The sequence below is a fragment of the Furipterus horrens genome, unplaced genomic scaffold, assembly GCF_987537825.1.
Source record: "Furipterus horrens unplaced genomic scaffold, mFurHor1.1.pri manual_scaffold_10, whole genome shotgun sequence".
Lineage (NCBI taxonomy): Eukaryota > Metazoa > Chordata > Mammalia > Chiroptera > Furipteridae > Furipterus > Furipterus horrens.
The window spans coordinates 63,229,397-63,253,230 of NW_028327180.1; the positions used below are offsets into that span (position 1 = coordinate 63,229,397).

A 23,834-nucleotide genomic window follows, 5' to 3' on the forward strand; every position below is an offset into this window, starting at 1 on the left:
GAAGCTCAGGGTGGGGGTGTGACGCACTCAGGGATGAAGGAGATGGATTGGTGCTTGTAGATGACAAGTCCCTTGTTACAGACCCTGCCGGTGGGCTCCCTGGTGTTTTCAGTGCTGGCCACGGACAAAGACACGGCGTCTGCAGGGGTGGTGCAATACTTTATAAAGGAGGTGAGTGCAGCGTGGGCCCCACCACCCCTTAGGACAATCAGGGGGCAGCACCTCCCACACAGCTGGCAGGGACCTTGAGGGCTGGCCCCCTCTGGACCTCACTTGTCCCAGAGGCATAAGGAGGGTCCCTGCTGAGAACAGGGCTCCTCTTCCCACCCTCTTGCCCTGGGCCTTGTCCGTGTCAAACCACCTGGCAGAGGAAATCAAGGCCCCAAAAGGTCCAGGGTCTTGTCCAAGGTCACACAGGCCATACGGGTGTGACCCCAGTTCTCATGAAGTAGGTTTGCTAGCTGAAGTTCCCATCTAGGAGTGCCCACTCCCTGCTTGGCATCCTTCTTTCAGCCCACGGAGGCAAACATCTAAGCCCATTTCCTAGAGGAAACCAAGGTTCTGAGAGGTTAAGTGCCCTGGTAGGTCCGACCGCAGGCCTCTCAGGGCAGGAGTCGGGGAGCTTGGCCTGACTGTGCTCTGCCTCAGGTCATCCCAAGCACTGGAGACAACAAGTACCTCTTTCGGATCCTGTCCAATGGCTCCATCATTCTCAATGGTAGTCTCAGCTACAACAACAAGAGTGCCTTCTACCAGCTGAAACTGGAGGCCTGTGTGAGTGGGGGAGGGGTGCAGGTGCAACTGGGGGCCATCCGGAACTGTGCCTCGCTCAGGTAGGCCTGTCTCCCCACAGGACTCAGGTGGCATGTACAACAACAGCTTCATCATCCGGTGTTCCTCCCCTGTCTTCATGTCCATCTCTGTGGTTGACCAGCCAGACCTGGACCCCCAGTTCATCAGGGAGTCATACTCAGCCTCTGTGGCTGAGAACGCACCCCAGGTGCGCTGGGGCCCTGAGGTGGGGGTTGTGGGTGGAGATGAGAGACAGAGAAAGGGTCTAGGCCACTGACCACACCTCTTTGACAGGGAACCTCTGTGCTGAAGGTGGAGGCTGTGGACGAAGACAGAGGCATCAACGACGACATAACTTATATCATCTCCAGTGAGAACAAGGGTGGCCCAGGCTGGGGATAGGTTGCAGAAGGGTAGGGGCTCTCTCAGAGCCACTGCAAGCAGCTGTTCTTGCTGCCTCTTGTCAGACTCCACAAGGCCTGGGTGGTTTGACATTGGGCCAGATGGGGTGATCAGCGTCAGCAGTGCCCTAGACCGGGAGCAGCTGCTGGAGGAGGATGAGGAGGTGCAGGTGCAGGTCACGGTGAGTGAGAGGCCCATCACCACCTTCCCACCTCACTCTCTAACCTCTGACCTTTGACCCTAGCTTTCTTTGAGCACTGGTTTCCTGACCTCTGCCCTCTGGCCTGTGCCTTGCTCTCAGGCCACAGAGGTGCACCCCAACATCTATGGGCAGGATGCCAAGGTGAGCATGTGGGTCACGCTGAGGGTGATGGACGTCAATGACCACAAACCTGAGTTTTTCAACTGCAGTCTCCCGACCTGCATCTTCACCCCCCAAGAAATCCAAGTCAACTTCACTGGCTCTGTGGACGAGCACTCCTCCACCCGCATCCCCATCGATGACCTCACCATGGTGGTGTATGATCCAGACAAGGCAGGTGCACCCTGACCAAGGGCAGCAGGGACAGGCAGGACAGTGGGAGATGGCTGGGAGAAAGTGGGAGATGGCTGGGGGGGCAGTGGGAGACTGCTGGAGTGGAGTTGGCTCAGTGTGCGATGGAGGTGAGTGGAGGGTGACGCTGGTGTCAGTCACAAGTGGTGGCGAAATTCAGTTGTTGGGTGCTATTTGGAAATGTTGGGGGATGTTGCGCTGGTGGGTAGTCTTGCGCTCGGGTGATGTGAGGAGGCAGTGAACAGAAAGGGGGTTGAATGGAGGTTGGTACTGGATGCTGGTAGTACTGAGTGGAAGGCAGCATTTGGTGGTGCTGGGGGGAGGATGGTGAAGGGGGCTGGTGAAGCTGAGGGGTGTTGGGATAGAACTGGGTGTTGGGATGTGGGTAGTGTGAGCACAGAGTGGTCTGAGTGAGTGTTAACTTGCAGGGTGTTCTTAAGTGGAGGGTGATATTGAGCAGTGGGTGACTTGGTGGTACTGAATGATGACTAGCTCTGGATGCTGTTTGGTTGTATTTGGTGATATTGAGTTGGTACAAGATGTGGAGTGGAGGGTGTTCTTGGGTGGTGGTAGCTGGGTGAGTGTGGTGAGTTGGTGGCTGTTGTTTAGTGGAGTGGAGGGGGTATGAGCAATGTGGTGATACTGGGTGTTGGTGGTGCTGGTGTTGGGGTGCAGGGTGGAGGGTGGGGAGTGGTGGCTGGAAAGGAAGGCTCACTGCAATGCTTCATGGGAATGGTGTGCGTTTATCAAGGCTCCACCTCTGCAACCCAGACCTGGGACCCATAGGACCCAGAGAAGTCTCACAAGCCCACGTTTTCAGGGACTAGTGACCAGCCCAATCTCCCAGGGCCCTTGTGCCTCAGTTTTTGGAGAGCCCCCCTTTCATGGTCTTCAATGCGCAGGGTTTCCTAAGGCAGGAACCTGAGGCCAGGAACTTGGGCAAAGGTGTGTGTGTGGGTTGTGTTGATGGGTGGAGTCTCTATACTACACAGCCGTCTTCTACAGGGAAGCAACGGCACCTTCCTGCTGTCCCTGAGGGGCCCTGATGCCACGGCCTTCAGCGTCTCCCCCGAGAGGGCGTCAGGCTCAGCGGACGTGCAGGTGTTAGTGCGGGTGCCGGCGCTGGTGGACTACGAGCAGCAGACAGTGATGCTGGTGCAGGTTCGGGGCGTCCGGGACCCTGGGGAGCTTGGGCCCTGGGGCGATCTGGTCCCAAGGCTGCTGCCCTTTCCCTGTCCTCAGGTCGTGGCCATTGACTCTGTCAGTGGGAACTCTTCTGTCGCCTTGGTGACCATCCACCTTAGAGACATTAATGACCACAGGCCCGCATTCCCTCACAGCCTGTACAACCTCAGTGTCTTCGAGCACTGTGCAATCGACAGTGTGGTTGCCAAAAGCATCCATGTGAGTGACCAGGGAGAGGGTTGGGCCAGGCTGGGAGACACTGAGAAGGGCAGACTGGGAACTGTGGCCTTACCTGAGCCTCTGTATCATCGGGTGCCTCTGGGTCTCAGCAAGTGCGAGTGCATGTGTGAGTGTGGCTGGGTGTGTGTTTGTGTTGGGAAGTAGACCAGTCCAGTCCCCATCAATCGTGTGGTTGGCAATGGGCACCAACACTTCTGAATGGTGTGCCATTATCTGTTTCTCTATCCCCCAGGCTTTTGACCCAGACACGGGTGAGGGGGGCCTCATTACCTACAGCCTGCTTCCAGGGAATGGGTAAGGTCTCAGGGTGGGCGGGGCTGTGCGGGGCAGCCAGACGAAATATAGGACACTCAGTCAGTCACATTACAATTTCAGATAAACAATGAATACTTTTTCTTAGTATAAGTAGGTTGCAGATATTTGCTGGGACATGGTACAATATTTTTCGTTACTTAGTTGAACTTCAGATTTAAGTGGGCATCCTGTCTTTTTATTTGCTCAATCTGGGCACTCTGCACAGGGCAGATATATTTGAGGTGGATCCAGTCTCAGGGACAGTGACAGTGAGAAACTGCGAGCTGCTGGACCGGGAGAAGCAGGCCGTGTACTACCTCACGCTGCAGGCCACTGACGGCGGGAACCTGTCATCCTCCACCATGCTGAAGATCGATCTGCTGGACATCAATGACAATGAGCCGGTGGTCATCGGCTCCTACAACATCTTTGTCCAGGAGGAGAAAGACAACGTCTCTGTGACCATCCAGGTACAAGCCAGTCTGGACCTGGTGGGAGGGATGGAGGAAGGACACTAAGCCTGGCTCTGCAGTAGTCACGTTGGCTTTGAGCTGGCATCTGGGCTTTGCTGTGTGGCCTTGAGAAAGTCACTCAGCCTCTCTGGGCTTGTTTCCCCTTTGGAAAATGAAGGCAATCATACTACTTATTCCCAAGGTCACTGGCGAATAATGAGATAATATATGTAAAGTGCTTGGCACAGAGCCTAGCACAGAGCAAGCCCTCTTAAACATATTGCTCGTTTTAATTCAGGGTCCTCCCTTACTCCAAAAGCATTTGAGGTGGCTTAGATTTAAAAGGATGATAGCCCTGACTGGTGTGGCTCAGTGGGTTGGGTGTCATCCCACAACAATGTGAAAGGTTGCAGGTTCAATTCCCGTTCAGGACACGTGCCTGGGTTACGGGCCTGGTCCCTGGCTGGCGCGCGTGCAAGAGGCAGCCACACATTGATGTTTCTCTCCCTCTCTTTCTTCCCTCTAAAAATAAATAAATGAAATCTTAAAAAGTAAGATAAAAGTATGGAAGAAATAGAGAAAGAGAGAAAATAAGGGCTGTATTGTTAAAGGGCACAAAGATAGCTCTGGAACCCAAAGCTAGACAATTACTAGATGTGGGCTGAAAATTCAGTTCTGAGCTTCCTAATGGCCAAAGCAAGAAAGGAAATGAGATCAATGGCTGGATTCACCAAGTCTATGAGATGAAGCCCACCGGAGGGAAGCTTCTCCCCTGAGTGACCTGAAAAGGAGCTTGTGAGAAGCAGGGAACCAGGTCATACCATGGCCACAGAGCCCTCGCATCTCTCTGGGGCTGAGTGGTTTCCAGGGCTTTTTCTCCCATCCTTGACCTGACTGGCTTGTGAGGCAGATGCTGCCATCGTGTCTACTTCCCAGAAGAAGAAAACTGAGGCTCAAGGAGGAGACTTCCCTGTTGTTGCGTAGCCAGTGAAAGCAGTGCTGGGCTGGAGGTCAGACATCCTTGCCCTGAGGCTTGCTCCTCCCGCTGCCCCTCGCTGCCCCTCAGCCTGGCCCGTGAGCTCCCAGGGTGGCATGCCAGACCTGCTGCTGTAGCTGTGTCTGAGAAGCACTGGGTAAAGTAGCTGGCCTCAGTTCAGGGTGCCGAGGGATGAACAGATGGGGTCAGGCTTTTGGAAAACCCATTTCTGGCTGCCTAGGCAGGAGGTATTTCATAAACAAGATTCCAACAGAAGTGAAATGAAAGAGCTGAAGGTCGGGGCTGGGAAGGGAGGACGAGGACAGAGTTGGTTCCAAGTCAGAGTAGCCCAGCTTTGGATTCAAAATCACATTTGTTGAGCACTTACTATACACCAGGCCCTTTGCTAGACCTCAGGTTTTCTGAGATGAATCTACTTTAATCCAGCCCCTGGACAGTAACTCAAAGGTGTCACTTGTGCTATGTTGAAGGTAACCCAGGAATCATGGAGGTCCAGGAGAGGGGCCAGCCTGTCCTGGAGTCGGGCAGAGAAGGTGTAAAGGGTATTCAGGGTGAGGTGATAGCATGTGCAAAGGTCCGGTGGCAGGGAAGAACCTGCTGCATTTTCTGTGCTCGATCACCCCCAAGGCAAATCAAGCATGTGTTCAGGATAGGAACACACAGTCATCATGGGAGAATCAGAATCTTGCTGGACTTCACACTTACATTGTTTAAACTTTGGATGTCTTTAATACACTGCCCCCATGACCCCCTCCCCACTAGGATATCAGCTTCCTAAGGACCTGTCTTGATCCCAACTCTATTCCTTGTGCCTAGAACAGGGCTGGCGCATTGTGGGTACACAGTGAACACTTGTGGGATGAATGAGTGACCATTGCAGAAGCTCTTGTGAGCTACCAATATGACTCCCTTAGATGGGAAACTGAGGCTGAGAGGTTGGCCAGCATCCCATTGGCTTCAGGCCCAATCCCTGTCCTCGTGGGCCAGCACTGGAGGGGTAGACCGGGTGGCAGGGGTGTGGCTGGGGGCCAGGTTGCCCCTGATGGCTGGTGCCCACCCCTGCTTCTCTGTACAGGCTCAGGACAATGACCAGCCAGGCACCAACAACAGCCGCCTGTACTTCAGCCTGCTGTCCGGTCCCTACAGCCACAACTTCTCTGTGGACCCCGACACAGGGCTCCTCAGAAACCTGGGGCCCCTAGACAGAGAGGCCATTGACCCCTCCCTGGGGGGCCGGATTGTGCTGACGGTGCGTGTAGCTGACTGCGGCATGCCTGTCCTCAGCACTGAGGTCAACATCACCATCACTGTGGAGGTAAGACCTGGCTCAGCTGGGGTAGGGGGCAGGATGCGCTCTGTATCGGGGGGCGCTGGGGGCGGGGGCTCCTGAGCAGAGGGCCAGTTCCCCACCTCCCCCCACGTCAAGTTACATTTCTGCCCTTTGTGGTATGGTGGGTAAGAGCGTTCTAGAGACAGGCTGATGGGTGAGAATCGGCTCCTGATGTTGTGTCTCTAAGCACTTGCTCAACCTCTCTGTGCCCTGAAGTTCCTCAGCTGTAAAATGGGGGTGAAAACAACATAAAGTGAGTTAGCAGATGGAAAGTGTTTTGAAGAGTGCCTGGCCCATAGAAAGCACTAAATAAATATTAGGTCCAATTATCATTCACAAAGCTGCCTGAATCCCTCCTCCCCTCGCCCCCCATCGCTCAAGGGCAAAGAGAAGAGGTGAAAATCAGCATTTACAGTGTCTGCCACACACCTGGCCCTGCAAGGTTGTCATGGTTATTACCATTGACTGATAGAGAAACTGAGGTCCAGAGAGGTGGAGCAGCTTGCCTAGGGCCTCAGAACAGGGTGTCGAGCCCAGTCTGTCTGGTGTTGCAGCTGCTACCAGTCCACAAGTCCCCTTCCCCTACATAAGCATTGTGACAAAGTGTGTCTCTGCTGTGTCTGTGATGTGGGTGGAGCACCCTGGGGTGTGCAGTGCACAAGGCAGCCCTGTGGCCCATTGGGTTGGGAAGGGCTGCTTTCCTACAAGGATCAGAGGGACACCTCAGGGAAAATGGAGGAACAGAAGCTGCATTAGGACTTGTCCACTGTTCTTGGAACAGGAGTGAGCCACAGAGAAGGAAGAAAGCAGCACTGTATTTTGTGAGCATGCAGATCTTTCATGGCCGTGAGCTAGTCCTCACCATGGCCCTGCAAGTGGAGACTACAAGCCCATTTTACAGATGAAGACAATGAGATCCACAAGGGTCAAAGGCACATGTGGGGCAGAGGTAGAGCCAGATTTGACCCATGACTGTGCTCTTAGCTATGCCGTGAGTCAGGAAGGCCTTGAGAAGGCAGCTGGCGATATGTGCTGAGCCAGTCACCACATTTCTGGGAAAGCACCATCAGAAAACAGGTCCAGTCAGACGTCCGGTCAAGATGGAGACCTAGACAGACACACTGGGTCTCCCTCCACAATGAAGAAGGAATGCAACTACCTCAAAACTAGAGACAACCGGAAGTTCCAGAAAATCGAGCTGCATGGAAGTCCAACAAACAAAGATATAAAGAAGAAATATTCATCCAGACAGATAGGAGGGGTGGAGCCAGGGCAGAGAGGACAGGGTGTGGTGGCAGCAGCAGATGTGGCAGCAGTGGCAGTGGCAGTGGCAGTGGAAGGCTGGTGGAAAACACAGCCACACATTTAAAAAAGTCAGGAGAGACACCTGGGGAGCATTCTCAGCCCCAGACCACAAAGCTCACAGCCCCAGTGCCAGGGGAAATAGAGCCTTATTGCTTCTGACTGTGCAAACCAGTGGGGATTGGGGTGGAGGAAAAAACTACTGGTCTCTCAGTAGAGTCTGCCTGTTTAAAGGGCCCCCACAGTCCTAGAATGTCCACAGACCCATCCACTCTGGGAATGATGGCCAGGGCAACAGCTAGAGAGACACCAGTCCCTTACAGAAGTGGGAGAGGTGCCTGGAAAAGGGGAGAGTGCTGAGCAAGCGGCATTGTTTCCTCTCAGACCCCTCCCCCACAAACAGTGCCACAATGCGGTAAATGGGTCACCCTGTACTGACGAATACTAAGGCTCCACCCCTTACAACGTAACAGGAGCAACAGCTCTACCTAAGACACAGAGACAAACAAACACAGGAGCCTGTTAAGATGAGGAGACAGAGAAGTATGGCCCAAAAGAGGGAACAGATCAAGGTTCCAGTGGGAGAAATAAGCGACGAGGAGATAGCCAACCTAATAGATGAGGAGATATATAGCCAACCTAACGAACGAGGAGATAGCCAGCCTAACAGATGCAGAGTTCAAAACACTGGTGATAAAGATGCTCACAGGCTTGACACATATGCTTAAGTATGGCAAATGCATAAGGGAAGAAGTGAAGGCTATGCTAAATGAAATGAAGGAAAATCCATGCAAAACCAATGGTGGAGGGAAGGAAACTGGGGTTCAAATCAATGATTTGGAACATAAGGAATAAAAAAACAGTCACCCAGTACAGAATGAGGAAAGAAGAATTGAAAAAAATGAGGAGAGGCTTAGGAACCTCTGGGACAACTTTAAACATACCATCATCCAAACCATAGGGGTGCCAGAAGGAGAAGAGGAAGAGCAAGAAATTAAAAACTTATGTGAGAAAAAAATGAAGGAAAACTCTCCAAATCTGGCGAAGGAAATAGACATACAAGTCCAGGAAGCACATAGAGTCCTAAACAAGTTAGACCCAAAAGGACCACACCAAGACACGTCATAATTAAAATGCCAAAGGTGAAAGATAAAGAGAGAATCTTAAAAGCAGCAAGAGAAAAGCAGAGCGTTTCCTACAAAGGGATGCTTATAAGACTATCAGCTGATTTCAAAAAAGGAACTTTGCAGGCAAGAGGGGACTGGCAAGAAGTATTCAAGGTGATGAAAAGCAAGGACTTAAAACCAAGATTACTCTATCCAGCAAAGCTATAATTTAGAATCGAAGGGTAGATGAAGTGCTTCCCAAACAAGGTAAAGCTAAAGAAGTTCATCATCACCAAGCTATTATTACGTATATGAAATGTCCAAGGGATTTACTTAAGAAAAAGATCAAATCTATAAACATTAAAATGACAACAAACTCAAAACTACCAACAACTGAATCTAAAAAATAAAAACAAAATCCAACTAAGCAAACCAGAATAGCAACAGAATCATAGATATGGGGATCATTTGGAGTGTTATCAGCTGTGAGGGGGAAGGGGGAGTAATGGGGAAATGGTACAGGGATTAAGAAGCATAATTGTTTGGTATAAAATAGACAGGGGGAAATTAAGAATAATATAGGAAAGGGTGAAGCCAAAGAAGTTATATGCATGACCCATGGACATGAACTAAGAGGGGTGGTATTGCTAAGGGAAGAAGTGTACTGGGCAGAGGGGAGCAAAGGGAAGAAAAAATTGGGACTACTGTAACAACATAATCAATAAAATATACTTTTAAAAAAAAGAGAGAATGGGTCCCGTTAAGAGGGAGGGTGCTTTGTTTCTAGAGATGTCCATTCTACCATTATTTAGAAATGGCTGAAAGCAAAAGCAGGTGCCTGCAGACTGCATGGGGGTGGGATGGAAAAGCCAAGGGCAACCCCTGCACACCCCAGCCTCAGGGCCCAAAGTGGTGGTGGGGCCTGCTGGATGCTCTAACAACAGTGGCAACATTCCGGGGCGGGGGGGTGGAGGGGGAAGCCGAGAACAGAAAACAGTGGGGACTGAGGGCAGGACCAGGTCTCCACCCTGGCCTGTGCCCAGCACAAAGGGGTGTTGGGTGTTGTGGGGTGGGCAGAGGGGCAGGAGGGGACAGGGGAAAGCTTAGGCTGCAGGGCCTTTGTGGAAACACAGTGGTATTGGTGTCAACACAATACATCTGAGAGATGGGACTCAAGCTGGGCCAGACAGAGACACAGATGGGGACTTGGAACCATTCCTCCAGAAGACAGGGGCTAAGACAGTTCGGAGCTGTGGTCAGAGAGGTAGGTAGGAGGTGGGGCACCCTGGACATGTTAGTGAACTTCAGAGGCCCCACCACAGGCCCTGGAGTCCCAGGTGTGAGACCCGGTCTAGTTCCATCCTCTCAGAGGCTGTTTCCTCCGCTATGATGTGGGCAGCACCGTCTGAGATCACAATCTGGGCCTCAGGCTGGAGGAAGTGTTGGTTTCTCAGTTGGGCTCTGGGAAGGCTGAGCCTTGGGGCTCTTGAGGTCCCAAGACTCAGAACTGCCCATCTGCAGGACATCAATGATAATCTGCCCATCTGCAACCAGTCCAACTACATCTTCTTGGTGAGGGAGAGGGATCCAGGTAAGTCCTCTCTGGGCCAGGCTGGGCTTTGACGGGGGTGGGGGTGGGGTACCCAGGGTGGCATATGACCCCTTCCAGGGAAGACCTGAAGCACCTGTGGGAGGTGAGAGTAGGGGGTGCCTTGGGAGGGATGCAGGCTAGGGGTTGCCCCGAGCTCTGGCCCTCATTCATAGGTGTGCTTGTGGGCGTGATGAAGGCCTGGGACGCTGACCAGACAGAAGCTAACAACCGCATCAGCTTCAGCCTGTCTGGGAGTGGTGCCAACAACTTCCTGCTCCGAGGCTGGGTGCTGGATTCTGGGTGGGCTGAGGGCCACCTCAGGCTACCCTCTGATGTAAGCCTGGACTACGAGACCCAGGCCTCCTTCAATCTGACAGTGAGTGCTGAGAACCCAGACCCCCAGGGGGCCAAGGCCACAGCCGGAATCTTCGTGCGTGTGGAGGATGTGAACGACGAGCCACCCACCCTGAACCTAGCCTCACTCCAGGGCATCCATGTGGCTGAGAATGGCTCACAGCATGGCTTGGTGGCAGAGGTGCTGGCCCATGACGTGGACACGGATGCCCAGCTGGAGGTGCAGCTGGTGAATGTCATCTGCTCCAAGGCTGGGGCTGACGTGGGCAGCGTGTGCCATGGCTGGTTCTCTGTGCTGGCCAACGGCTCTGTGCTCGTGAATCAGAGTGAGGCCATCAACTACGAGACCTGTGACTTGGTCACGCTGGTCGTGCGGGCCCATGACCTCATGACAGACCCCCGCTTCCAGGCCTACAGTGACAATGGTGAGGCAGCCTGGCATGAAGAGCTTGGCAGGTTGAACACAGGGGTTGCTGGGGAGAGCCCTGGGCTGGAACATGCAAAGTCTGGGTTCAAAGCCTGGCTCTAGCTCTTGCCAGCTGTGCCATTGGGAAAGTCATGACACCTTCTTAAGCTCCACTGTCCCCATCTGTCAGGTGGAGGTGGGCAGGAGGTTGGCTTGCAGAGCAAATGAGAACATGCATGTGAAGCATTTAGCACAGTGTTTGGCACACAGCAAGCGTTTCACTCATACTATCATTTTGTGAGGTGTGTCTCCCCTTTGACCCAGTAGTGAAATAACCATGCTAACTAATAGTTAGCAGATACTGAGTCCTTACTACAGCCAAGAGCCATGCCAGCCACCAGGTAGGCACTTCTAAATTTCACTCCCATAGAACCCAGGAGGTAGGTGACCCCTATACGATTTAACAGATGAGTAAACTAAAGCATGGAATGGGCCATTCAATAACCTAGCTTGCATAGGTAGTAAGTGTTAGTGTTATGTTGTGGTTGGGTGAGACAGACCTGCGTTGGTCTCAATCCTGGCCCACTGCTCTGGCTGTGTGACCATAGATGAATTGCTTACCCTCTCTGAAGTCTGGGAATGATACTCCCTCCCATAAAGGCCAGAGGAGACTGATTGGGCACCCAGGTCAGGAGCAGGGGAGAGGACTGAGCACTGATGAGGCATGGGAGGGAGGCTACTGGGACTCTGGCTGAGGCCCTTGCTTTCTGGGCTAGACTTCTGCCCAGATACCAGAGCCAGCCAACCTTGTTTCTAGGAAGCCTCTCCATCACTATCGAGGACATAAATGATAATGCACCTTATTTTCTGCCTGAGGATAAGACTTTTGGTAAGCAGCTACTCTCTCCCTCCCCACCACCAGGACTACCTTTGGGCAACCCCCATGGACCCTCCTCAGGCCCCAGGTGGGCCATTAGAAAGGGGGGAGGGCCTCCAGTCCTGCCTCTCCCCCTAGGTTTCAACAGGACAGGAGACCTTTGCCCCAACTCGTATCTGACCTGGGACCAGGCCCTCCCTCACTGGGCCTCAGTCTCCCCATCTGCACAACGGGAGGTGGCTGACCCGCTAACTAATGGCTCGGGTGGTGGTTATGGTAGTCTCTGCTGACAGAGCGCTTGGGGGCAGTTTGAGGGTGAGCTGCACTCGTGATCAGCACCAGGCCAGGTGGACCCTGGCCCTGACCACACTGCCCACTTCCAATCCACACCTGTAGTGATCATCCCAGAGCTTGTGATACCCAACCAGCAGGTGGCTTCCGTCCAGGTAAGTTCCTGGTTCTAGCTTTTGTCAGTCATATTAACCCAGGAGACAGAAGGCCAAGGCCCTCAGGCTTTTGAGCTCCACTACCCTCGCCCAAATGTTTTAATACTGGAAAGGAAATTTATTGGCTTCACCATATTTTAAAAAAACCAACAACAACAACAACAAAAAAGAATGGAAATGAACTCCTGCCTAACTGATACAATTAAACTTCATTCATTGTTAAATTTAGTGTTCATAAAACTTTCACGACCATAAAAACCACATGCAGGCTAGATTTGTCTCACTACACCATGATTCTTGAGTATTATAGAGAAATCAACTGTACATTAAACAAGTTCCTTGTAGTTAGATCATTTCCAGAGCAGCATCATAAAAAGACTTTCAATTCTTCACGGTGTCAGATGTGGGTGCATTGGTCAGAGGGTGGTGGCTCTGCCGAGCCCACGAGGATGCCCACACAGCCTGGGGCTTGGGCCCGCGGGCCTCTCACTGACCTGCAGAGCCTCTACACCTCTCTGGAACTCAGTTTCCCTCTTAGAGAGGAAGGTGTCTGCTCCTGGCAGTAAGCTCTGACCCAGAGGTGGTGGTGTCTGGGGGCCACATGCTGTGCTGTGGGAAGGACGTGGTATAGGAGACGGTTGGCCTGGCCTGCCCCACTTAGAACTCGGTCTGTGGTAGGACAGGGTCCCTCTTGGAGCCTCAGTTTCCTCCCAGAAAATGGAAATAGTAAGTCTTCCTCTCCAGGTTCCTTCAAGCCTTCAACAGTTTTCCAGTCTTTAGCCAATGACCTCCCAATGTCATCAGTCTGGCCATGGCTTTGAACGATTTTCTTTAACTTATTTTTTTGAAATGTAAACACCAGCTTTGGCCTCATCCTGAATAGTGACATCAGTGGACTCATGGTTCTGTGTGCTGGTTGTATTTTTCTCTAAAAGGCACTAGAATGAATAAAAATGTTAGTGCCCTTTCCCCCAATTATTTCATGGCCCATTAGGGGAATTCGTACTCACATCAGTAAGCACTGAAATGAAGGCTCCAAGGGAAGGAGGCTGGAACACAGTAGATGTTCTGGAAATTGGAGAGTCTTGTGCTTGTATGTGTGTGGCAGTGGGTTGTGGGGACAGGGATTTCCACATGAAAAGGACTTTGGATGGTAACCTGCTGGGTTAGGAGCCCAGAGGCAGGGACTTGCCCAAACCTGGATTTGTGTAAAGCACTTTCTCAGTTGTGGTGGCTGAGAGAGATCATGTGGATCAGTGTCCCAGGCCACCTCAGCCTCTGATTCCTGCTGGCGGGGAGGGGTCCCTGGCCTGTCCCACAGATGTTGTCTGCTTTTGCTCCCAGGCCAGAGACGATGACTCAGGAAACAACGGGGCCATCCTATTCTCCATCCTCCAAGTGGATTTCGTCACTAAGGATGGGGCGACGACCTCTTTCCAGGGTTTCTTTCGGGTCTCCACCTCTTCAGAGGCTGATGTGTTCATTGGCAACATTGAGTAACTGCGGGCAGCTCTTGGATGGGGGTAGGGGGAGCCCAAAGGGGACGTAAAGGCAGTGAGTTCCCCATGTTTGGAAGTGAACGAGTAGATTCCAGAGGACTCCAGCTTGGACCCCAAGGCAGAGCTGTGCTCTTTTACCTCTGTAGGCTGGTGACCAGCCTTGATTCCACTCTCCAAGGCACCTACCAAGTGACAGTCCAGGCCCAGGACAGACCGTCAGCGGGTCCTGCCTTGAAAGCCAAAACCACTCTGAACGTGAGCACTGGACCCTGCCTCCAGCCCTGGGGGCCCCCTGCCAGCCCCCGGTCCCTGTGCCTCACCTCCCCCCATGCCCTCTGCCCACAGCTCTTCACTGTGGATCAGAGTTACCGTGTGAGGTTGCAGTTCTCCACGAGCAAGGAGGAAGTGGGCGCCAACACAAATGAGATTAAGGCGTAGGTCTGGGAGCCTGGGAGGGGGCTGTGGGGAAGAACAGGGCCTGGGGGCCTGAACCCCCTGATAAGACCTGGATGGAATGTCTCTCAGCCCTGTCCCACACTCACATTGTATCTCGTGCCTGTCTTTGACCCTGTACCTGCACTTCCTTCCTGCACGCTCCCAGGAGCCTGTGGTTAGCTGGGAGGGGAGAAACCTAAACAGGGCTACCACGTGCAGTTGCTAAGGCCGTGTGTTGCACCAGGCGCTCTGCTTGCTAAGCTGTAAACCCAACCCCAGGGGAAGGGGCTTCCTCGTCTATGTGCCCAGGGGTGCTACCTGCTCAGCCAATGGCACTGTCAATGGAAGTGCCCCTTTCAAAATCACACATTTCACAATTCCGCTGGTGGAGCCCTGGCCACAGGCCTGGTTTAAGGCCCCTACCCCAGGCCTCTGTGACACCTGCCGACTTTGTAGGGCTCTCGCTCAGGCGACCAGGACAACTGTCTACATTGTGGACATCAAGGACATAGACTCCATGGCTCGGTGAGTGCCCACAGGCTCAGCGGTTGGGATGGGGAAGAGAAGTGGCAGGAGGGCCTGCTGGCTGATTCTAGGCTGCTGTTAATGCTCCACCCCTGCCCATGCCAGGGCCCGGGGCCGTTCCTACCTCGATGCCTACTTTGTCTTCTCGAATGGGTCGGCCCTGACACTTGACAAGCTGAGTGTGTGAGTGGGTTGCCCTGGGGGTAGGCGGGAGGGTGACCAGGAAACCTGAGGGATGCCCATGTGCCTGAGGCCTGAGCGGGGCTCTGTGGGCAGGGTGATCCGGGACGATCAGGACTCGCTGACGCGGCTGCTGCAGCTGGGACTGGTGGTGCTGGTGAGTGACAGTGAAGTGGAAGTAGTGGGGGCAGAACGGGGTCCGTCCACCCCTGAGCCTCCCTCACACTCCTCTGCTGCAGGGCTCGCAGGAGAGACAGCAGTCCGACGAGCCAACGCTGCTCCGTAGTGTCATCATAGGACTGGGAGTGGCTTTGGTGCTGGTCATCATGATCATGACCATGGCCCTCGTGTGTGCCCGAAAGAGGTGCTGTTCCCATCGCCCTGTGTCCCCAGCCCCACCTCTCCCACTCCCAAAAAACAAATCAGGGGAAGGGGAAAAAGAGCTTGGGTTTAGGCAGCAGGTATATCTGTATTCAGTCCCTAGTGACCTGTTGTGACATCTTGGGCAGGTGATCTCCCCTCCTCAAGCCTCAGTTTTCCTGTCTGCAGAATGGGCAAGACACCAGATTCCTCAAAGTCCTTGAGGAAGGCATGTGCATCTCATTCCCAGCAAGCTGTCTGGCACATACAATGCATTGAATAAATGCTATTTCTTTTCCTTTTTCCAATGTATTTGCAGTTAGCAGCCCCATCTGGGTTTGATTCTATGCCTTGCCACTGGTTAGCTGTGTGGCCTTTGGCAAATCCTTCCTCTTCTCTGGCTGTTACTTGTACTCTCTGCACAATGCAGACAATGCTCCCACCTGCCAGAGTCACTGTGAAGCCACACTCCCAGGGCCTGCACTGGGCACACAGCAGTGAGTGCAGGGAAAGTAGGGACCCCTTTCTGGCTCCCCACAGCTACCACCGGAAGCTTCGGGCTATAAAGGCTGCCAAAGAGGCCCGGAAAACAGCAGCAGGGGTGATGCCCCTAACCTCCACCATCCCCGGGACTAATATGTATACCACTGAACGGTGAGTGGGGCTCGAAGGGTGGGTTGAGAGGCCTCACTGGGTGGCTGAGGCCCATGGCCGCTTGATCAGGCCTTCTCTCCAGGGCCAATCCCATGCTGAACCTCTCCACCAAGGATCTGGGCTTTGAGTCCCAAACTTCCTCCAGTGACATGGATAATCTCAGGTGAGCAATGCCCCTCACAGCCATGCTGGTTGGTAGTGGTGATGGTGGTGATAGCGATGGTATGGTAGAGGAGGTAGTAGAGGTAGTGGTGGTTCTTCACCACAGACAGGGTGGACCAGGCCTGCCAACTATCTGAATTCCATCATCTCCCTCACAGCCTCAACTCCCTGGATGACAACTCTGTGGATCTGGAAAAGAACAAACAGGAAATCAAGGCAAGAGGGGGGATGAGTTGTTGTCTGGGGATTCTGACTTAGGGTCCTTCTCTGAAGCAGTCGGGTTCAGGACAGAGCTGAAGGACCTGCTACTGACTTGGGCATGTCTCTGCTCCAGGCCCTCGGACACTTATGGCTTTGGAATGGGGTCCAATCCTTGCTCCTCTACTATTCACTGTGACCCTGGGTGGGCAACTTCTCCCTTGTGTTCTGTTCTATCACCTGCAAATGGGGGTTAGAACACCAACTATGCAGGGCTGTTGTAAGGGTGCACTAAGAGTGGGTATAAAAACCACCCGGCACAAAGCAAGTGCCAAAATATCTGGTTCCCTGCCTTTATATCCCTTATAGAAAAGCTGGTGGGGTGAGAGGGAGAGAGCTGGAGGTGACAATAACCTAGCAAGGGAGAGAAGGTAAACAACAGTACCATCATTTGTTCAATAGGTTAGTGGGTTCTATTAGCTCAAGAGTTCACACAGCCAGGGCTGCTGAATGGACACACGTGGGGAGCTCTTACTGGGTCACAGCCCGGGGACTTGGATCTGATGGCTGAGGTGGGCCTGGCATGAGCATGTTATTAAAGCTCCTGGGGTTTGCAGGTGCAGCCCGAGAGTAGAGCCATGGCAGGGCAGGTGGTGGGCCCTCTCCCTGGAGGGGTGCAGCACCAGAACCGAAGGAACTACCATCTCTCCTTCTCACTTTGAAAACTGTCACTGGAGTAGAAGCTCTAAGGCCTACTGAGCCTTATGAGTCTGTGGTTCTGCATGCGTGAGGAGAGGGTGAGGTACCTGCTGCCATCTGGATCCCACCCTCAGCTGTGCCCCGCTCTCCTCAGTATCGAATTTCCCTTGCGGATGCCTTACATGGGGGACCTGGCCAACCAAGGCCTCTCATGGGCCTTAAAATACCAGAATGCTGCACAGGGACCTGCTGCAACAAAGAGGCCTCCAAACAGGCCCCCAGGACAGGGGTCATTGGTGGTAATCCAGGCCATCAGGCGGTGGTGGGGATCTCTGGGTGAACACCTCGTCTCTGGTTGAAGATGGTTTGAGGCAAAAACTCCAGTGAACATATTTGGGGGTAACTGAGGCAGAAGGCAAGTCTTGCCTGCCTGAGCTGACGGCTGCACAGGTGGCTCCTGGAGAGGCCAAAGCAGGCCCCAGCAAGGGGGCTGGGGAGGATTGAGAGCTCTGGAGTCTGGAGAGGGAGGGGGCCAGCCCACTGAGAGCCTTCAAAGCCAGGAGAGCCCCACTGTCCTGTGATGGCAGAGGGTCCTTATATTCCAGAAGCTGCCTGAGGCTCCACCCCCTCTCCTGTAGCGGTGGGCAGGCCCAGGAGGCCCCCAGCCTTCTCAGGATCTGGTTGCCCCTCCCTCTTCTCCCTTGGCTGAGTGGGGAACACAGTAGGGAGCATTTTTCCTTGGATCCCTGTTACCCTGATTCATCCAAGACCTCTGTGTTTGTGTGGAAATTATGAGAAACCTGAGGGGTCATTCAATCCTACCTTTTTAAGCAACCGAGGCCAGGGAAGGGTGCTGGCTTGCTCAAGGTCGGAAAGCTTGCCAGGCAAGGGCAGACAAGAGCCCAGGTCTTCTGTCTCCCAGGCCAGGTCGCATTTTCCTGGAGTGCACAGCGCCAATAGCTTCTGTGTGTGCTGGGGATCAGTGGCCAGAGTTCTAGGGCTCCTTAGATGCCCCTCTGTTTACCAGGGACTGGAACAGGGCTGGCCTAAAAAAGCCCTTGGAGCGCCGTACAGAGGGTGGTGGTGGTGGAGGGCTCTGCCCTGTGGGGTCTCTGCTCTAGAGCAGCTGAGCCTGGGGGCTGTCCTGTCCCTTGGAGAGTACACTTGTGAGGTGTCTGTGACTGGCTGTGTGTGTGTGTGCAGCATGTCACGTGGGGAGGGAGAAACAAAGGCAGGGAGATGTGTGAGAGGGCACCACAACAAGCAGGGTGGGACCCTGGTGTGCCATGTCCCTCTGGGGCTGGTAGAGAGTGATGCCAGCCTGGAGCAGGGGCAAAAATGTGCCATGCACAAACATTAGAGCCCACAAGACCAGCAACTCAAACCCAGCTCTGCCCCTCCCTGTCATGAGAGCCCTCCAGGCTTCTGTCTCCACATCTGGAAAATGGGGCACACAGATCCTCCCTCAGGGGATTCCCATGGGTGCTTCAGGTAATGGATAGAATGCACCCAGCACATGCCCGCTGTGGATGCCGGTGGCGGGAACGTGCTGGATTGGCTCCTCAACACAGCACTCTGGGCCTGGTGTTATGCAGGACTGGCCAGAACACCAAAGCACAACTGTGTCTGTGAATGGGGCAAAGGCCAGAGTAGCCCCCCACCCCATGCCCAGCACTTCACTTGAGCCCATCTGTACCTCCAGTGGCCACGACCACCTAGAGGAACAAGGTGGGACTCCAGTTAAGGAACCATCTGGTTGTAGGGCCTGGTGAAATCACCCCACTCTGCCCTGCCTTCACACCTCTCTTCTGTCCCCCTGCAGAAGGAGCCCCTGTGCAGCCCGACGGGGCTGGAGGCAGAGCCCCTGAGCATGGTGCTGTCCGGAAGGCAGGCGGGCACAGGGGGACGGCAGAAGGAGCTGTCCTTCACCAACAGTGGCCTGGATACCACAGACCTGTGATGGGGCCCTGCCACAAAACCCTGCAGGGCCCCCACTCTTCTGGTCTACCTCTGAAGAGACCCTGTCTCTCCCATACTACACCTACCCACCTTGAACATAGTAATATATCATGTTGCTCTGCCTCCTTCTGTTTGTAGCCAATCACAGCTGATGAATGTTGGGGAAAAATTTTATTACTAATGTATCTTGTGATAATTTGTAGCCAAAAACCATGGCTGGAGGGGTGGGGACAGGCGTTCCGAGTGGTCTTCAGGGGCTTGTGGGGCTCACAGCACAGAGGGTATGGGGGCTGGAGAGGGAGACCTTTAGTGGACAATTATGGTTGTAGAATGAGCTCTCCATTCTGCCCCCCGTACCCAAGACCTTCCATCACCTTGGACGTTTTCCCCAGACCTGTCTGAGACCCTCTGGCCTTCCTGTGACTCTCCTTTCCACGGCAGTGCCAGGCACTCCTGCAGCTGCCAGCCCCCTCTGGGAACTGGGAACCTGTCCTGTGAGGTTGGACACAGGGCTGAGGTTGGGCCCGGTGAGAGGCAGACAGGAATTAGGGATGACTACCAGCATGCAAGAGACGCCTGGGCCCTGCGGGCCAGCCCGCAGTGAGGACGTGCACTCACATTCGCCCAGGGCCTCACACTCTGAGGCTTGCACACTCTGGGGCCTCACACATCATTCCTTGCACACTTGGAGGTTTTGCACACAGTTTCTCCCATTCTGGGGACCTGGCTGCCACCAGCCTGGAAATCTCAGGAGCCTGCCTCAGCTCTCAGGTCTGACTGGGAGCGGAGCTGAGAGCTGTGAAGGGACAGTAGGGTGTCAGGGCTGGGCTTGTGGACTCATGGTGGGGAGGGAGAAGGGTAGAGTGGGTTCACTTGTTTAGGAGGGGAAGGGAGAGGACGGGTGGAAAGAAGGGGATGAGAAGGCCCTAGAGGCTGCCCATACCTTGGAAGCCTGTCGCATGTCAAGGGGATCCCTTCTAGGGGCTTGGGGTCAAGACGAGAGCCTGAGGAGGCTGGAAACCCGAGAGTACAAACAGGGTGGGCGGGGGTCGGGGCAAATCACTCGGCCGTGGGTCCCGTCCGCGAGCAGCACCGTGGCCGGCGCATGCTCTGCAGCAGCGCTCGGAAGAGGCCAGGCGGGCGCTTGGCGTTGCCCTCGGGGGGCGCGGTGCGTACCGAACCCGCACGGCCGGGGCCGGGGCCGGGACCGGGGCGGGCAGAGGGGGGAGGCGCGGGTGCCCCTTGGCGGCCGTGCTCCTCGATCTGTCGCTCCAGATGTTTCTGGATGGCCATGCCCAGCACCTCCACCTCCATGGCGGCCCCGTACACCTCCCACGTCATGCCCTTTTCGTCCCAGCTCACATCTCGGACGGGCTCGGCCGCCTCTGGGGGCGCCACGGCGGCAGCCAGTACCGAGCCCGGCCTCACCCGCACCTCGGGGAAGACGGGTGGCGCGGTGGGCGGCGCGGCCGCCTGCGGTGTCATGGGCCCAGTGGCCACAGAGCGCGTCTCGGCGGACCCCATCGACACCTGCAGGCTCGCGTCCCGGCGCGAGGGCGGCCTGGGCACGGGGCTGGGCGTGGGCGGCGACGCCTGGAAGCTAAAAGCCGGGCGGCCCGAGCCATCCTGCGGAGACATTGGGCTCACGGCCACCGATACGCAGGCCTGAGCGCCCGCCTGCGTGCCCGCGTCCTCGCGCGGCGGCGGGGCGCTCGCGTCCCATGACGGCGCCTTAGTAAAGTTGTCACGAGTTCGCGGCCCAGGCGGGGGCGCTTCAGCCTCCCAGCTAGGGATTCCCTGGGCCCCAGTGGCCACTGCGTCTTTCTGGTCCAGGGTGCAGGCCTCTGTGCTGGACATTGGCGCTCGTTCCATAAGGTCCCCACCGCCCCCAGCACCGGAGGGAGAAGAGGCTGAACCACAGGCTTTACTATCTGACTGTCTAGGGAAAGAGGGCTCCGCCTGCCCCAGAGGCAAGGGGGCCACATCCCCCAAGGATGGGGGCTCTGCTTTTCCTGGAGGTGGTGCGGGGTCGGCCTTCCCCAGGGCTACAGGGTCTGCTTCTCCTGAGGATCCAGGATCACCCTTCTCCAAGGCCAGGGGCTTCTCTTGTGGAGATTTTGCTTTTCCTGATGAAGTGGGATCCTCCTGCTCAGGGGGCTTTGTCACTGCTTTGCCCTGGGACTTGGGTTCTGCTTTCTCCGAGGCCGGGCGGTCCACCTTCGTGGAGTTCACAGGATTCTCCTTCTCTGGAGACAGAGGATTCACCTTTTTGGCTGGGACAGCATCTGGTTTCCCCGAGGGTGCCAGGACTGTTTTTCCTAGAGTCGTGGGGGACCTCTCTCCAGAGGTCACAGGACCTGCCTTCTCTGAGGACAGTGAAGCTGCTTTCCCCCCAGCCACTGCCTCCCCTTTTACAGAGGATGGGGGTCCCACTGTTCCTAAGAACTTGGGTTCCCCTGGAAGTGAGGGCACAGGGGCTATCTTCCCTGAAGATTCAGGGCTCACTTTCCCAGAAGATGATGTATTTGTATTTCCCACAGGAATAATGGGATCCACCCTCCTGGGGGACACTGGGTCCTCCTTCCCTGCAGAGATAGTTTCTGTCTTCCCCACAGATATCAGTTCAGCTTGCCCAGGAGACAGGGGCTCTGGCTTTCCTGAGGACATGGGGCCCACCTCTCCCAAAGGAGCTGGGCCCACCTCACTTAAGGACACAGCAGCCACCTGTCCAGCAGACCCGGTTTTTGTCATTCTCACAGACACAGGATCTCCTTTTCCTGAGGTGGCGGGACCCATCATTCCCAGAAACCAAGGGTCCTCTTTGGCAGAGGGTACAGTTTCTGCGTTTCCCATCGATAAAGGATCTGTTGTCTCCAGGAGTCGATCGCCTCCTGTCAACCCCAGAGCCACTGTTCCATGGGATATAGACTGGATTTTGCCCGCTGGACCTGGAGTTAGCATCCCAGCTGACCCAGGACCTGTCTTTGTTGCAGATGCAGAATTGGTGGTTTCCAGGGACCTGGGATCTGCCTTTCCTGAGGGTCCAGAATTGCTCTTTCCCAAGGATACAAGATCTGTCTTGCCTGCAGATGCAGAATCCACCTCTTCTGAGGACAGAGGAAGTGTTTGTCGTGAATACCTGGACTCCCCCTTTCTCGGGCATGCAGGATCCACTTTGGCTGAGGATACAGGACCCTCCTTCCTTGGGGACACTGTATCTACTTTGCTCAAGCATGCAGGATCTACCTTTCCTAAGGATCCAGGATCCTCCTTTCTTGGGGCCCTAGGATCCATCCTTCCAGAAGCCACAGGATCCCCCTTTCCCAAGACTGCGGGCTGTGCCTTTTCTATGAACATGGAATTTGCCTTTCTCAAGGACCCGACATCTTCCTTTCCTATGGAAGTGGAATCTGCCTGCTTTGAAGACTTGGAGTCCATCTTCTTCAGGAATATAGGATTTATGTTCTCCAAGGATGAGGGATCAGTTTTCACTGAGAACACAGGCTCTGGCTTTCCAGAGAAGGTGACTTCTGGTGTCCCTGAGATCGAGGCTCCATGTGTCCCCACTGTCTCCTTGGTGGCTGCCTCTTGGGGAGGGACGCAGGTCAGGGATGAGCAGGCCAAGCTCCCTTTAGGACCCTCAAAGCAGGAGGCCCCTTCCCCAGCCTCACTGGGGCTGCTGCATCTGGAATCCATGCCTGGGCTTTGGGTGGGGGTGTGTCTGGGCGGTACAGCACTGGCCTTTAGCAGAGAGGGGCAGTAATCCCTCATGGCCGGGCTCCCAGCCTCCAGGCTCCCATCCTGCAGGCAGCAGAAGGCTGAGGGCTGAGGTTCTGGGGGACTGGAGTCCTTTCGAAGCCACTGGAGCCAGGCTGGTTCTTCAGCACTGCCCAACAGCCCTCATGACGGTGCTGCAGCCCAAGGCTGTGGTCTGGTTCTGAAACAGAGAGAGCAGACTCAGACTCGGGGGAGACCCAGAGGGAGGAGCCTCCATCTGGGCCTCCTCTCTCTCTCCCTCCTTCTAGGTTCTCTGCTCTTGTTTGGTCCCCTCATGTCCAGAGGGCCTGGCCTAAAAACATGAACCCATGCACATCACTCCCCTGCTTCACTGCTCTCAGGAAACCTGATTTCCTAACATGACATTCAAGGCCCTTCACTACTAGCTGCAGTCTAACTTTTCAACTTTGTCTGCTGTCATCTCTCTCTTGTCAGCCCACCCTATGCAACATGCTACCTAAAATTATGCTTCTGACCTCCAGCTCATGGGTCACAAACTCTGACGCCATTGGGGCCAGGTAGGTAATTTAAGTGAGGGAAGTAGGCTAAGTGTAGAGCAGTAGGGAGTGGTGAGGACTACAACAAACTGGAGAGGGAATGCCCTGCCTGGGGGGGCCACTACTCCACCAGCCAAGACTGCTCTGGAGAAGTGCATCCTGGCAGTACCAGTGAGAAGTAGGGAATCCAGCTCTTTAATGTAAAATACCCTAATTAATTCAAGATTAAAAAAACACACACAGCACTGTGGTGGCCAAACAAAATGTATCTGTGTAGGCTCTGGGGAGCGGGGAATAGTTTATGGTCAAAGAAGTGACATAGTCCGATACGTGTATTTTCAGAGATTGCTCTGGAATGGTGTGCAGGCTGGGTTGAGGAGGCGCTGGCCAAGACCTGCGAGGGAGCTGGTCAATCATTCATTCAATCTCTCCTCCATCCAGTGCTTCATTCAGTTACCCAGTCCCTTCCCTGCAGTGGACCCGGGGAGCTGTGATGGTCTAGGAGAGAGAATGGGGTTCAGAAGCATTGAGAGCTCTGAGGGAGAGCCAACAGGAACCAGTT

General features: G+C 54.6%; 2 protein-coding genes across 2 annotated transcripts in view; one reads left to right on the forward strand and one right to left on the reverse strand.

Moving 5' to 3' along the window:
* Window positions 1–19,172, forward strand: part of CDHR2 (cadherin related family member 2) — a 34,268-nt gene extending 15,096 nt beyond the window's left edge. The window contains exons 7-32 of the mRNA XM_090287931.1: window positions 82–171; window positions 649–774; window positions 854–1,000; window positions 1,087–1,162; window positions 1,260–1,375; window positions 1,496–1,729; window positions 2,753–2,908; window positions 2,990–3,151; window positions 3,405–3,466; window positions 3,693–3,936; window positions 5,991–6,230; window positions 10,175–10,244; window positions 10,418–11,023; window positions 11,822–11,893; window positions 12,278–12,327; window positions 13,672–13,823; window positions 13,973–14,081; window positions 14,172–14,260; window positions 14,718–14,786; window positions 14,892–14,969; window positions 15,063–15,123; window positions 15,206–15,330; window positions 15,867–15,980; window positions 16,063–16,143; window positions 16,301–16,358; window positions 18,862–19,172. Coding sequence (XP_090144057.1) covers window positions 82–171; window positions 649–774; window positions 854–1,000; window positions 1,087–1,162; window positions 1,260–1,375; window positions 1,496–1,729; window positions 2,753–2,908; window positions 2,990–3,151; window positions 3,405–3,466; window positions 3,693–3,936; window positions 5,991–6,230; window positions 10,175–10,244; window positions 10,418–11,023; window positions 11,822–11,893; window positions 12,278–12,327; window positions 13,672–13,823; window positions 13,973–14,081; window positions 14,172–14,260; window positions 14,718–14,786; window positions 14,892–14,969; window positions 15,063–15,123; window positions 15,206–15,330; window positions 15,867–15,980; window positions 16,063–16,143; window positions 16,301–16,358; window positions 18,862–18,999 — 3,525 coding nt within the window. The 3' untranslated portion in view covers window positions 19,000–19,172. The remainder of the gene's footprint in view (window positions 1–81; window positions 172–648; window positions 775–853; window positions 1,001–1,086; window positions 1,163–1,259; window positions 1,376–1,495; window positions 1,730–2,752; window positions 2,909–2,989; window positions 3,152–3,404; window positions 3,467–3,692; window positions 3,937–5,990; window positions 6,231–10,174; window positions 10,245–10,417; window positions 11,024–11,821; window positions 11,894–12,277; window positions 12,328–13,671; window positions 13,824–13,972; window positions 14,082–14,171; window positions 14,261–14,717; window positions 14,787–14,891; window positions 14,970–15,062; window positions 15,124–15,205; window positions 15,331–15,866; window positions 15,981–16,062; window positions 16,144–16,300; window positions 16,359–18,861) is intronic.
* Window positions 19,173–19,777: 605 nt separating this feature from the next.
* On the reverse strand, window positions 19,778–22,886 carry GPRIN1 (G protein regulated inducer of neurite outgrowth 1). The gene has a single exon (XM_090287930.1). The coding sequence runs from the start codon at window positions 22,767–22,769 to the stop codon at window positions 20,058–20,060; it is 2,712 nt and encodes a 903-aa protein (XP_090144056.1). The 5' UTR covers window positions 22,770–22,886; the 3' UTR covers window positions 19,778–20,057.
* Between the last annotated feature and the right edge of the window lie 948 nt (window positions 22,887–23,834).